Source organism: Alnus glutinosa, chromosome 9 (genome assembly GCF_958979055.1).
Source record: "Alnus glutinosa chromosome 9, dhAlnGlut1.1, whole genome shotgun sequence".
In the NCBI taxonomy this organism is placed as follows: domain Eukaryota; kingdom Viridiplantae; phylum Streptophyta; class Magnoliopsida; order Fagales; family Betulaceae; genus Alnus; species Alnus glutinosa.
Genome location: NC_084894.1, coordinates 26,360,295 through 26,375,553, shown reverse-complemented (window position 1 = coordinate 26,375,553; position 15,259 = coordinate 26,360,295). Strand labels below are relative to the sequence as shown.

At 34.7% G+C, this 15,259-nt stretch overlaps 1 protein-coding gene and 1 long non-coding RNA gene across 3 annotated transcripts; both read right to left on the bottom strand.

The window, feature by feature from the left end:
* Positions 1-1,172: 1,172 nt before the first annotated feature.
* Positions 1,173-8,441, bottom strand: LOC133878140 (disease resistance protein RPV1-like). The gene is made up of 6 exons (XM_062316649.1): positions 8,315-8,441; positions 7,850-8,207; positions 5,172-5,673; positions 3,104-4,199; positions 2,469-2,741; positions 1,173-2,349 (listed from the first exon to the last, which is right to left on the bottom strand). Exons 1-6 carry the CDS (start codon positions 8,345-8,347, stop codon positions 1,408-1,410), a joined length of 3,204 nt encoding a protein of 1,067 aa, XP_062172633.1. The 5' UTR covers positions 8,348-8,441; the 3' UTR covers positions 1,173-1,407.
* Positions 8,442-9,023: 582 nt separating this feature from the next.
* LOC133877042 (uncharacterized) lies at positions 9,024-15,024 on the bottom strand. 2 transcript variants are annotated; one of them, XR_009901645.1, is made up of 3 exons: positions 14,559-15,024; positions 9,168-9,277; positions 9,024-9,069 (listed from the first exon to the last, which is right to left on the bottom strand). It is a non-coding gene; the product is annotated as an uncharacterized LOC133877042 (long non-coding RNA). The 2 variants fall into 2 exon arrangements; XR_009901644.1 differs by having other exon boundaries at positions 9,168-9,268.
* Between the last annotated feature and the right edge of the window lie 235 nt (positions 15,025-15,259).

The following is a 15,259-nucleotide window of genomic DNA, read 5'->3' as shown; positions in this document are numbered from 1 at the left end:
CAGTGAGTTGGAAGATGGATTAAACAATACCTACAACCCATTTAAATAACAAAGTTGCTTTAGGAGGGAACAACCAAAACTTCTTAAAATAAGTGCAATTATATGTTGTTGGAAAAAACACCTTCCCGACCTCTCTTTTGCCAACATCTCCCGCTTGATCACCACTCTAAACACTTCCATTGGCCGGGTTGGCTGTCCAAGTGGCGGCCATTCATTTCTTTTTTTTTTTAAAAAAATAAAATTAATTTTTACTTATTTATATTATTAATATATATATATATATATATATATATTTTATAAATTTGATAAGTGTTGCTATCTTATAGATGCTGGTGTGGCGTCTAATAGAATTTGTCAAAGATTTTAACGGAATTTGACTTTAGAGAGCAATTTGTAAATTAGGCCAATCACAAAAATCTCTGAATTAATTTTGATATGATAGGGAGTGATTTGTAATTTAGGACAACCACATATATCAAAGATGTAATTTTTTAAAAAATGAGAGAGAAGAGAATGTTACCTTAACCGAGTATCCTGAGAGTGACGGAAAGAAGCTACTTCGTTGGAGGTAGGCAGAATTTCTGAGAGAGATAGTGACGAGAGAGGCGAAAGAGTTTTCATTATTTGAGAGAGGGAGAGAGAGAGGTGAAAAAAGTGAAAGGTGAGAAAACAGAATGCGAGTTAAAAAAATAGGCTGTTGTCATTTTTTATTAAAACGATGTTAATTATACACGTTGTTTCTGACTGTGTAAACAACGTGAATATAACTGCTGTCTTTATTCACATTGTCTTAAGACTTTTCTACTACTAAAACTAAAAGACAACAACTAAACAAGTAAAACATAAGTCCTCCAAAGTTCTTCAATGTAACTTCTTCTTACATTACATTTGGTTCGTCAACTACTACAAGAACTCCAAAGTCCTCCACCCAATGTTTCATTCGATGAAATTCGAAGAACACCTCAATTTCATCTCCACTTTCCATCACCAATTCATTAAATATGAGTCCACTTTCCAGCTCATATTTATTTCTTATGAGTGCTGTCAGGTATAGAAAGACATGATCACCATTTCTGTTTGTTCTTGGCAAAGTAAACACGTCCGTACAATCAGTTGCTGTCCAAGGCTGAAGGGATTTCTCGTTGCCTCTAGTTTTATTTCTGATTATCAGGCAAGGACTGTAACGAAATCCCCTGATATCTCTGGTTGCATAAACTGGACAAACAACACAAACAAACAACCGAGGGAATTGACCCTTTGAAATTGAAGGTACATGGAAGGATATCGAATTCCTAGTTCCCTTGTGGCTGAACCAATTTGGAACCTCACTACCAGGTACGCAAATGACACGAGATTCATCATCGCCCATGGTTAATGGACACTGTTCAAAACAAAAAAAAAATATGTTCAGAACATAAAATGAGAGAGAGAGAGAGAGAGAGAGAGAGAGAGAGGAACCTGGAGAGGACTCCTAAAATCATATGATTGATTTTGATTAGTAGAAATTTCCCAATTCTCCAAGCCTTGAATCTCCATCAATTTGTGGCAATAACGAAGGTCAAAAAGTAGTCCTCTCTTGTGGTTCGACGAAATTGAGAGTCGTTCCATTGATGTACAAATAGTTGCATTCAACATACCTAAACTTGCGAAGGGTCCAGAAATTGATTTAAGAGACGTACACTCACTCAAATGCAACTCGTACAATATTGGAAGGTAACCTATGCAATCAGGTAGGTTACAAAAATTATTTCTTGATAAATCCAAAAGCTTGAGTGAAGATAAACTCCTAAAATCAACAGGAAACCCATCTTCAGACAAATTGCGTCCAGAGAGATTTAGTTTTGTCAAAGAACGTAATCCAGAAATGAAAGGTGGTAGAAAACATGCTGGGTTCAAGCTTTTTGGTGACATCAATGACGAGAGAAGTGGCAACCAAGATTTTGAGAATGATTCTTTACGTTCTGATAATGATGCAATCTCAAGATTCTTCAAACCACCAAAGGAGAAGGGTAATTGCCTAATAGCAGTTCCATCAGCAAGTAACTCTGTTAAAGCAATCATATTCCCTATTTGATCTGGTAACTTGTCAATTTGTAAGCAATTAGACAAATCAAGAGTTTTGAGAGATCTTAAGTTAGAAATGCTGCTTGGAAGATTCCTAAGACTCTTGCATCCATTTAAATTCAGCAAAACAAGGTTTTTCAAACATTCAATGGACTCGTGAATCTCAACCAAACTTGTGCAACCTTCAAGTATTAGTGTCTCCAATTGTGGCACTTCAGAGAAGTCTCGTAATTTGATGAGATATTTGGAATGGCTAAGATTAAGGACCTTCAACTTGTTGAGTATCTGTGAAAAAAAGAAAAGAAAAAGAGAATAAATAAAGAAAGGAAAAGTTCTTGTTAGTTACACATTTAAAATTAATAGAGAGAAGGAGAGAAAAAAAAGTTTTGTAAGGTTTGTTATACTTTGTTCTTCTTCCAAATTTGTTTGAGATTACTATACTGCATGTCAAGAATAACAAGGTTTTCTAGATGAAAATTCTGTGGTAGAAATTTCAAGGGGCACTTATGCCAAAAAAGCCATTTTAGCTCTTTAGAGAGATGCTTATAGGATCCCGTGAGTTGTACAACATTGATTTGGAGCAATCTCAAATTCTTCATATTTGTAAATGTTGTAGTTTCGATCAAGCGTACATCTTCAGATACTTCTAAGATGAGACCCTCAACTGTTTTCGTTCCCTAGCAAAATAGACAATTAGATTAGCAATGCAAATCCTCCTCATCCTGTGTAAAGCTAGAATAATTTTGAACTTGAATAGGCTTATATACCCTTCATCATATATTTTTTTTTTAAAAAAATAAAAAATCACAAAATTGATTCATACATTATTAAAATCATTTGAAGCGTTGTATACCTTTTAAATATGGTTAAGTATCACTTGTTGACTTGATTTAGAAAAGATTTGGATTTTAATCATTCAATTATAACTATGATGCATGATTAGCAAAAGGCATAATGATCATATATACCAATATAAGACATATTATGTGTGTACATGCATTTGTTTATATATATATAAATGCATATGCATGCCTCTTACCGTATGGTTGCGCAATACATTAAAGACATCTTCGTGAAACCACAATCTACTACGTTCTCCTGGCAAATTGGGTGACTCTTCATTAATAATCTCCCTTCCCATATCTCGAATAAGATGATGCATCCTCAAAATATTTTTGTCATCAATTGTCACAAGTGACCTTTGAATGAGCGTAAGGATACCAACCGTTGGAAACAATTGACAACCATCAAGTATTCTCTCGACGTATTTTTTGTCCATATCGACAAAGAAACATGCAATATCAAGAAATATGGCCTTTGTGTACTTATCTAGTGAATCAAAGCTTTTTCGAAGAATTTCTTGAATCTTAACATAAGGAGTTCTTTGTAATTTTTTCAATTCATTTTCCCATTCAGCAACGCTTTTATCTTTCAGAAAAGAACCCAAAAGTACAAGAGCTAATGGAATACCTTTGGCATAAGCAACTACGTCAATTGAAAGCTCCGAGTAACCTTCTTTTGGATTAGTCATTTTGAATGCATGCCAACTGAATAGTCGCTTCGATTCCGAATCATTCAATTCTTTGACCTTATATTTTTTATCCGCTCTCAATGGACTTAACACATGTTCATCTCTAGTGGTTACAATGATTCTACTACCCGGACCAAGCCATTCCTTTTCTACCAACGACTGTAGCTTTTCAAAGTCATCCACATCATCAACAACAAGAAGAACTTTTTTTCCATGAATTCTTTCCTTAATTATATTGACTCCTCCATCAACATTATCAATCTTCATCAACTTCATTTTTAAGATATCATTAAGAAGTTTTTCTTGCAAATGAGCTAAGCCATTGGACTTTTCTAAGCTTTCTTTAAAGTTTGAAAGAAAACTACTTCCTTTAAATTCAAGACATATTTCATTGTAGACAGCTTTTGCGAGGGTTGTTTTACCAATACCACCCATTCCATACATGCCCACAACGCGGACGTCACTTGTTCCAAGATTTAATAAATCTTTAATATCATGAACACGAGACATTAATCCGATTGGGTGTTTGGCAACATCCAAGAGACCTGGGTTCACTTTACACAAAATTTCTTGAACAATATTTTCGATGAATCTTGATTCATACCTGAAAACAATAAGATAAGCCCAAAGATCTAAATAATAATAATATTAAAAAATGTTATGACTCTTCAGAACCATAAGGGTATTATCATCTCAAATCACTTAAGACTAATATGTCATGACAATAATTATGTTTAATCAAATTTAGTGATAATTATCATTTAAATATATTTCTATGTAATTTTTTCTTCTATTCACATGCCATGAAGCAATTTTATTTTTTTTTTCTTCTAGCAAAAAAACCCATTAATTAATTGCTTCTCGCCAAGTATGGTTACAATATCATTCTTTTCAAGTGAACGGTATTTTATCTAAAAAGCAATCCTAGACTTGATAATTCAACTAAAAAGGTTTGTCTCTAGATAGCATGAACTTGATATCTAGAATCGGTGTTAAATCACCACTTATCCGAAAATGATAAGCTGTTATATAGGAAATAGTTAATTTATATTCGAACACACTCTTCACGTATGGGTTCAAATTATTCCTTAATTAGTGACCCAGCACGTAGAATATTTAATTAAAATGAAAGGTGAATGACAATGACAAAGTTCGAATTCATAACCTTTGGATCTAATGACTTGGTGATTCATTTCCCCTCACGTATGGGTTCAAATTCTCCTTTAATTAGTGACCCAACACATGAAATATTTAATTGAAATGGGAGATGAATGATAAACATAGTTTGAATTCATAACCTTTAGATTTGATACCATCTTAAATCACCACTTATCAAAAAAACTTAAACTCTTAAGAAATAGTTAATTTAATTATTTAATTTATATTCTAACAGTGGGCACAAAACAAAAAAACCTTCAACTTGTTCAACTCAAACACTAGTTTTGTTCAATCCATTTAGCATAATGTTGCTTTTTATCAATTTTTGCCTCAAATTTAGAAGCAAATATAAAGACGAAAAAAAAAGAAAAAGAAAAAGAAATGCATGAAAAAAAGTAGAAGAGCCATAACATAATACCCATTTGCAAGACTCGAGAGATGCCAACCAGAACAATTTGCAGCTTTAGTAAGAGCTTCCCTCCACCTCTGCACCATCTCCATATCATTTTGAAACTTCTCTTCATGCATAGCAAAGGCTTTTGCAAAAGTTCCAGTTTGCCTTCGAACATTCGAGGGTTCCACATGATAAAATATGGGAAGAAGAGTGTGGCCTATGGTATTCTTACACTGCACGATCTCCACAAGCTCATTAAGACACCACTTGGAAAAAGCATAGCCTTGGGAGAAAACTACAATGAAAATCTTGGATCCTCGAATCGCATTGAGAAGTTTGGTTGAGATGTTCCCACCTTTTGGAAGTTCCTCGTCATCTCGAAAGGTGCGAATTCCGAGTCGTACTAAAGCGGAGTAAAGGTGATCAGTGAAGTTTTCACGAGTCTCACCTCTAAAACTCAAGAAAACGTCGTAATTACAATGAGGTCTAGAAAATGAGGTACTTGTTGTGGATGAGTTTGATTGGACTGCAAGAAGAGACAAATTCCGTGAGAAATAGGAGGGGTAGAGCCTGTATAATGCATGAGTGCAATCAAGATTTTCCTTTTTTCTTTTTCTAAATTGAAAAATGAGAAAGGTTTGCTAATTAACATTGATATATGATTCCCTACCAACTTTTCACACAACTATCTTATGTGGCAGGAAATCATAGGCTCTTTGAAAACAAAAGAAATCACAACTATCCTATAATTTCCTGTCACAAAGGATAGTTTTGTTTTTAGTCGTATGAAGGGTAAGGAATCATATCTCTAAAACATAATACTAAATGCAAATTATTTTTATAGATCATTATTTTGTTTCTTTTTCATCCTATATATATATAATTTTTTTTTTTTTTTTAAATAGCTTTCACTTACACTGCAGCCAAGAACCAAACCATAGTGGAAATGAAAGATTTCAATCAGTCTCTTAAATAGGCCTCTTTGTTTCTCTCTCTCTCTCTCTCTCCATGTGAATTTGATGATGAAGAAGACTCCACTATATTTGGATTTCACTAGACTTCTCTGTTAAACTTTGTGGGGGGCAACTAGATTACGCTAGTATGCCAAATAAATTACTCAATCAAACTGCCATTATACCCACTCATGCAAAAAAAAGAAAAAAAAAAAAAGAAAAAAGAAAAAAGAAAAAGAAAAAGACTAGACTAAAACTAAATGCATTAGAAAATATTTGACCACTTAGTCTTGTAGAGCACAAGTAATTTATGATTTAACTATATAAGTTAATGTTGTTTATTGGTCATATCTGCAACTACATCTACATAATGCGATTACTAACAATGTTAGTGCTGTTGTTGCGATTATTATCCTATCCGCATATCAGATAATAAGCCTTTTAGTTTTGCGCATATTTTAATCTTTTTGGCTTTCTTTGGTTCTCTATTAGAGTTTTTTTTAAGCTATTTTGAAATAATTTGAGCTTATTTTTACTGTTTTTGCATGATTATACAATAAACCACACCTTAGTCTGCAACATACCCAAGTTTATTGGGGTTATACTTTTAGGCTCAATGTGCCCTCCAAAGTAATTAAAGTAGTTTAGAGGAAAAGGAAATGATTGAGAAATAAAGAAAGGATAATTGCATCTTGCTCCTTAGGGTTGGCTTAAATTACAAATCACTCTCTATGGTAACAAAAGTTCATTGAAGGTACTTGTGGTAAACAACAATTACAAATCAGTCCCTGAACACGTTTTCTGTCCACCAAGTTAACAGATTCCGTTAATCAGTCATTTCACATGCACCCAATAGGAAGCCAACACGCTGAGGGTGGCGCACGACCTCCCCCAAAGACATTTCGGGGTTGCCACGCACCACCCCTAAATGTCTTTAGGGGTGAGTAAATAATATTTTTGTCTTATTTATTTATATTTTTTTATTGTAATGGACACGTGTCGACTTCTTATTGGGTGTAACGTGGCTGACTAACGGAATCTATTAACTTGGTAGACGGAAAACGTGTTCAGGGACTGATTTGTAATTATAATTTACCACAAAGACCTTCCATGAATTTTTTGTACTATAGGGAGTGATTTTAATTTAGGCCAACCCTAAAGACCAATGATGCAATTATCCCAATAAAGAAAGAGAAAAAGAGAATGATCTATCAATCATAGAAAAAACCCAATTATTCACACGACGAATGATATACTGATCATAATAAGTCTTTCCAACAAGCTTAAAACCCTTTAATGTTCATTCACGTTGGTGTAGTGCATAGTGCATGGTTGTAGCATTGCGTGTGACCATCATGCGAAGCAAATAAATTCGAATAAATAAGAGTAGGTCCCAAACAATTGTTATACACAAACTAATAATCCAAAACAATTTCTATCGCTTTTCGGTATTAAATACCAAAACGATGTCGTTTTGGTGATTTTATTAAATATACATAAGGTATATATTATATATACCCTAAATTTGATATCTACATCCGCATATGCAAATAATGGTTTTTGTTAACCGCATCTGTATATGTAGATAGTAAATAGTTGTGATTAATATTCGCCCGCATGTATAGCTAGCCCTACTTTTTAAGTCACATTTTCTGAGGTTATTCAGCCATAACACACAAATACGTACATATGCATATGCCTACACCTAACCATTTCTATTTTACCTGTGGAGTGCGGGGAAAACAATACCTTCTTTGTTTGGGTCTTCGACGACTGGAATCTTTGGAGCCTGGTTTTGGTTTTGGCATCGCACTGGTGTATTGTCCATTTGAAATTGAGGTGGATTGTCAGAGTTGCTTGTAAGGTCAAGAACAATTCCTTTGGAAGGGTCGTTAGGGTTTATGCATCTGATGTTTGGTGGATGAGAAGACCGTTTTATCAGATAAGAACCATGGTAAGGTTGATAAGGAAGCGGAAGGGATGATTGGGTGAAACTAGAGGTTTCATCTGAAACAGCGGTGGAGGCCATGGGAGTTGGAAGTGGATGGTTATGTGTACCATGATACCATGTTATGAGTACAGACATGTCATCCAAGCATCTCTGCACCTACTTGCAAAAGATTAAAAGAACATGTATCAAAATTTAATACAAGGAACGAATGAAAACCCAAGAGAAGCAAAGTGAAATGCTATAACAATAACATGTATGTGTACCTGCTTCCTAACTGGGCATTTAAATCCAGCCATGATGCAACGATATTCTTGTATTGGAAAAGGACTTGGTGCGCCAACCCCATGCCACCCATTGTTCAACTATATATCGCAAAATGTTTGATTAAAGTAGAATCATGTGATTGTTGAGCTCACAAAAAATTTAGAGAAAACAACTTCACTTATAATCTCTTATTTTTCATTACTTTTTGAAAGAAAGTATATAAACTTTAAAAAGTATCAATTTAAGGTATCTATTTTCATTTTTTTTTTTATTTTTAATTTCAACCCTCAATTAGAATTTTCTGTTAAATATTATCAAAATTTTCAAAATGCCTCTGTGTTTATTTTTTTTGAAAAAAAATTATAAAATTTGCAAAGATTTAGACATGTGTATTTTTGAGAATTTCATTAAATTCTAACCAACACCTAAATCCTAGCAATTTTTTTTCTTTAAAAAAAATAGGGGTATTTTTTTTAAAAAAAAAAATTGTGGGATTTAACAGAAAATTGAAGTTGAAAAATTGATACCCAATATTGACACTTTTTGTAGTGTAACTTTTTCAAAATTAATGAAAGATCAAGCATTATAAGTGAAATTCTTCCAAAAAGTTATATATGACAATTACTTCATAAATTAAACCCAATAGAAGCAAAGTGAAATACTATATGACCATATTTGGAACAGCTGCTTTGTAACTATTAAAGGAATCTTCAAAATAACAGGCCCTGTAATACCATCGGCACCCATCGTTCAACTACAGCAAAATTTTTTATTAAATTAGAATCATGTGATTGTTGACCTCATCAAAAATTTATATATATGAGAATTACATGCGTCATAAATTAAACTCACTGAGGCTACTTCACATCTGGCTTTGACCACCTCAACCCAAGCTTCCCTATTGGCTCGGTCGGTAGGATTGTGTCTGTGTACATCGTCTAGTGGAAATGGAACTGAACCAACTTTTTGAGAAGAAAATTTGGAAAGTAGATCATTTGTAAGAGCATCTAGATTTTTTACTGAGAAAGTAATAGCTATCTTAAAGCACTCACAATAGCCCTTTTATATTTAACTTTTCTCTATATTTTTAACAAAAATCACAAATAAGCTTATATAACATACTCTTTAGCAAATATTAAATTTAATATTTGTCAGATTTTCTCTTTAGATTTAAAGAGCAAAAAAATACAATGTTATAAATTTTTTAATAATTTTTTTTGCAAACCGTGCTAAAGTAGAGAAAAATATTATTTATTTAATGACAATAGCATTTATGGTAGTTATTGTGAATGATTAAAAAAAAAAGTATTTATTTAAAGTAGAAAAATATTTAAAGAGTTGATGTTTGATGGTTTAAAAATTAAAGTAACTAGCTAAAATATTTAAAGTAAATTTTTAAAATTAAATTTAGAGAAATTATGAAAAGGGGTTGTGAATGATCTTTGGTTGATAATGATGAGATGAAAGAGAAAGTAACAGCCGTCACTCCACTATGCCATATTTGACCGCTCAATGTTGTCGAGCGCAAGCAATTTAACTCTTTTAAAGTTTCCTTTTCCGGGCTAACCGAGCCATAACACACAAATACGTATGCATACAAAGGCATTTAAAAAGCTCCACGGCAGTTAATTCTCTTTGGGAATTTTGGTTCTTGGCGCGTGTGGACGTGATCGGCGGTGCTGGCTGTCGGATTTTTGCGGTTGTGATCCCAGCGATAGTGGTGTGGTAGTCAATCTGGTTTGTATGGCGAAGAGGCCGAATCGTGGTAGAGGCAGGAGGAAGGTTGCAAAACCTCGAGTGGCGGTTCCTGATCCGATTGCAGAGATTGCCTCTGATGATCAGTAGGAGGGGAATTCTGAAGCGGAATGTGATTTTGTGGAAGATATGGAGATGAATTCTTCTGCAGTTGAGGAAAAATCAGGGTTTTCCTTTGGTTTAAGTAGCTATGAATGTGGAGCTGCAATCCTCTGTTTATACGTATGAGAGATCCACTAGGGATGATTGTGCACATCAATCTCCGGGCAATAATGTGGATCACTCTTCCCACGCTCGGGTGGAAGATGGCGAGCCTGGCAAGAATGTTGTGAAAGGGGCCCAGGATTGGCGCCAGCTATTCCAATCCAAAAAGTCCTTTGGTTCATTGCAGTATCAGGAACCTAATCATCAGAATGAGAAGATTATTGTGCAACCTCCAAAGGAAGGGATTGAGGAAGGGATTTTGAAATGGTTTTCTTCCTTGATTGGCCAATTCCTTGACAAACCACTCCCTTTCTATGTGGTTAAGAGGACTGTGGAAAACATTTGGTCTGCTTATGGCAGTGTGGAGGTGTTCTTACTGGAGAATGGTCTATACTTGTTTCACTTTGCTGATGAGAGTACTAGAGAAGCTGTGCTTGAGGAAAAGCTCTGGCATATTGCTAATAAGCCGCTCATTCTGCACCGCTGGACCCCAGGTAGGCAGCTACTTAAGCTTTCTTTGTCCTCTATGCCTATTTGGATTAAACTGCATAACCTCCCCATGGAATTATGGAATTCCACTTGCTTAAGCCGCATTTCTAGTGGGGTAGGAAAGCCTATTTGTGCTGACTCGGTAACAGAAGAGTAGCGTAGGATTGGATTTGCTTGTTTTTTGGTGGAAGTCGATGTTTACTCTGACTTTCCAAAAGAAAGAGAGATTATAGGAATAAATGGAGGTGTAACCAAAGTCGGAATTGAGTATCCATGGCTGCCAATAAAGTGTAAGAAGTGTAACACTTTTGGGCATGCTAGTCACACTTGTACTAAGATTGAGAAAGCTGTCTGGCTTCCTCGTAGGAAGGAACCAGCTCAGACAGGACCTGTTCCAAAAGTTCAGGCAAGAGCTGCCCCTAAGGTCCTTCCTAAATCGGGTGGGAATGATAAACCGGGTTCTTCTAGTGCTGATCAGTTGACTGTGGTGAGTAGGTTCAAGAGAACTCTTAAGTCCCGAAATACTGCTGTTGATAACAGCAAGCATTGGACCAACTCTTTTCAGCTATTGGCTCAGGCTAAGGGCAAGAAGTATGATGATAGTGAAATCAGGAAATCAAATGAGGCTCTCCAACTTTTATTGGATGAAGAGATGGATCATACACCATCCTGCCCAGTTGATAAAGGGAAAGGAAAATTGGAGGAGGAGGAGTAGGAGTGATTGATGAGGGGCTTCTCACCTCATTCATGAACATGCTTGTTTGGAATGTAAGGGGTTTGAACCATCCCTCCGAACAAAAAGAAGTTCAGAGTACAATTAGAGCTAAGAAGACTGGTTTGGTTTGTTTGATTGATACTAAAAGTTAAGAAAGACAATGCTGCAATTGTTAGCTCTTCTATGTTTCCGAATTGGGATTTTTGCTTCAACTATGAGAAGCATTATTTGGTTAGAATTTGGGTTTGTTGGAATAGAGAGAATTTTAAAGTTTTTGTCCTTAACAAGAGTGATCAGAGCATTACTTGCCTAGTGCATTTTGATAAAGAGAAGTCTAGTTGGTATCATACATTTGTTTATGGTACTAACAAACCTAATGATGGGCGGCTTCTTTGGCAGAATTTGCTTTCCATGAAGATGGGGGTGGTTGATGGCCCATGGATTCTTTGTAGTGATTTTCACTCTGTTCGGATTTTGGAGGAAAAATGGGGCTCAGATAGTTTGAATTCTTATGAGATTGAATTCAATGATTGTTTGAACAGCTTGGAAGTTATAGATTTGAACTTTGGTGGTTGTTTTTTCACTTGGAGTAATAAAATAGAAGGTTCTAGCTTTGTGGCTAGAAAGCTTGATTGAGTACTTGTGAATGAGGAGTGGCTTTGCAAATTTGGTAAAACCTGTGTGGATTTCCCCCCTGGAGCTATCTAAATTTTCTATCTTATTCTAATTAAGTCATAAAAACAAAAACGTCCCTATGAGAATAAGTAATTAAATTTATTAATTAATTACAATACGATTTTAATTTTTCTATATGAAGGTAAAGTATATGATCTTTATGCAATTATTATTATAAAATCAAAATGATGTGCCTCTCCCAAATTATTGTAATAATCACAATGCAATTCATGAATATTTAATAAAATTCTTTTTGAAGTTCATGTGCGTAATCCTAATACAATTATCATTTTAAAATTGGGATGTTGTAGCTCTCTCAAAATTATCATGATAATTACGATTTCATTAACATCTAATAACTGTATAAATGCCCACAAATGGCCCCAGGAATAAAACAAACCAATACAAAATGGGAAAAACAGAATTCTCTAAGGTGCAACTAGGTGAGTTACTAAGAAAATGGGGGAGAGGGGGTCACAAAGACACACTTAAATCCCAATACTTCCTAACCAAAACTTTTCTAGACAGTACATATATTCTTAGATATTATTGTAAACACATCAGCATATATGACATTATGAATTATTCTTAAGTTTAGTCATCAAGCAATTTATATTTAAACCATATAAATTAAACAATTAAATAAATTCATCAGTTCATCTATTAAAGAAACAATAATTTTAATATAGAACAATGTAAATCATAAAAGAAATAAAATTGTAATACGAGGACATAATAAAAATGCATGTCCCTATGATTTAGTAGGTGGCCTTAGGCCCTTTAAATTTGGAGAATTCAAGTTCTAATAATTATCCAGTTTTTTTTTTTTAAAAAAAAAAAAAAAAAAAAAAAAAATTGGATCAGGCCTCTTGGGTTTCTCAATTGGGCTATGCAGGATTTACTTCATTGGGCTGGCCCATTCAGGTCAGTCCGTGCCCAAAGTGTACTTGGTTTTAAAACCATACCCGGATGCATAACCCATTAACCCGAAAAAATAACCCTTGACCCGAAATAAACCCAAGCCCAAAAGCCTTTCAAACTTTGAAGTCCTACTCGGATTATGACCCATTAACCCGAAAATACACCTTTTAGACCCGGAAAAATTTTTGAACCTGCGCCGATTGCTTCCTTCTTCTTCCTTGGATTTTTTTTTTTTTTACTGGCCTGCCACCTTCCTTATGGTTAGCCACCTTATGCAGCGGCCATTCGTGGCTGCTGCTCAGCTGCAACGGCGACCTAGAGGGGTCGCCGTTTACCCGGAGCTAGGCGGCCCGTAAGGGCCACCATTCTCAGTGACGGGGAGAGGCCAGCGACCTCTCCCACTCGTAACTGCGCTGGCGAAGGGGTTCTGCACGAATGTCCTATTGAGGAAGAGAAGCAGGAAAAACTAGAGCGCTAAAGCAATCGACCGGTGGGTGAAACACTGCAAGTTGAGTTTCACGGAAAAACATTGCAAGTGTTTTGATTTCATGAAATAGCTTTTGAAATAACTATAAGGCATTTTTTTAAAAAAAAAATGATTTAGCAGTAAAGCATGAAACCTGTAAACTTACACTTATTTCTAAAGCTAATTCTTCATTGATGTTTCACGATGTATTTGCAGTGTTACAAGTTTCGGGTCGAAACTTTATTCTCAGAAAATCTTCTCGATTCAACCAAAGAAGAATTAACCAAAACTTAATCCGGGATCGGCCAGTGATGTTCGTTCATGGGTCTCTCGGCAAATTGGTGATTTTCACAATACTAATTTTACAGTTTCAAAAACTTATGATATGCAGTTATTACAAATCATCAAGGCATAGATGTGAAAACAATATAGCAAAACCGGAACAATAAACAGATATAAACTATTTACAAAATATCTATTCGATTAAACCATCGAAAAATTAATCAAAAGTACTGAATGCTGGGCAAATTGGCTTAGAGGCAGACTCTAATGTCACATGTAAATATAATATAAAATAAAATAAACAGTAAAATTGAATATAAATACCTCCGGTCATTTTTGCTCAAACATATGAAACAGCCTTAACAATAAACAGAAATTCTATAAAAGAAAATTTAGACAAAAGATATCTATGCTTATGAATAGACCAAAAGATAGGTGTATAGGGCTCCTTATATAGGTAGGCCATGAATAGCTGATTATTCTTCTTCTATCAAGAAAAATAAATCATAAATATTAATAAAAAATCATTTTTATCATGTAACGTAAGTGTAATAAATCATATTAAATCCCCATATTAAATAATTACCGTTATGATAATTATTTAACTTTTACTATTACAACAAATTAAATGTATCTCAAAGACGCAATGATTAAAAAAAAAAAAAAAAAAAAGTCAAATATGTATGCATACACCTAACCATTTGTATTTGATATGTGACTGTGATGAAAACATTACCGTCGTATTTTGACTCGTCATTTTTGCCTTTGGATTTTGGCTCCCGGTTCCGCTTCGGGCTTCGTATAAAACTGATGGTTTGGTCCATGGTTGATAGAGTGGTAGATAGAGAGGGATGGCGAGGGTAGATTGGAAAAGAAATCGTGGTTTGGGGGGTAATATTAGGGGAGAAGTGTGAGAAATGTGGGAATGTCACCAAATGGGTTTAACGCTCAGTTTCTGGATTTTGATGGCCTTGAGACTTGGATTACGATTTCTTGGTAACGAAAAAACAGAGATTTTAGGTTGAAAGATTGAGAGAGAAAAAGGATGGCGATGGAGATGAATAAAGCAGCGAGCTAGGAGTGTTTTATAAACGTACTGAGCATAATGGAGTAATATCGATTGGCTTTGTCTTTCGGTGGTAATGATTGATTGCGCGGCAGCAAAAGAAAGCTAACTTTCAGATTTTGATGGAAGGGATATGTTCTCTCATCGGAAATGCTGAAGATAAATACGTAAAGTTTTAGACTTAATTGCATCAGGGAAATTTCCGTCCCTAGCTTCTAGTGTGCTATTTATTTAATTTAATGTTGGTCAAATGCTCATGTTCTGATTTTTCCTACAATTCAACTTAAGGTTCACGAAGTCCAGGAAGAATGAGTCTTGTTCTTTTTTTTCAATATGTACGTGTGAAATAATTACAAAGACCATGAATTAAT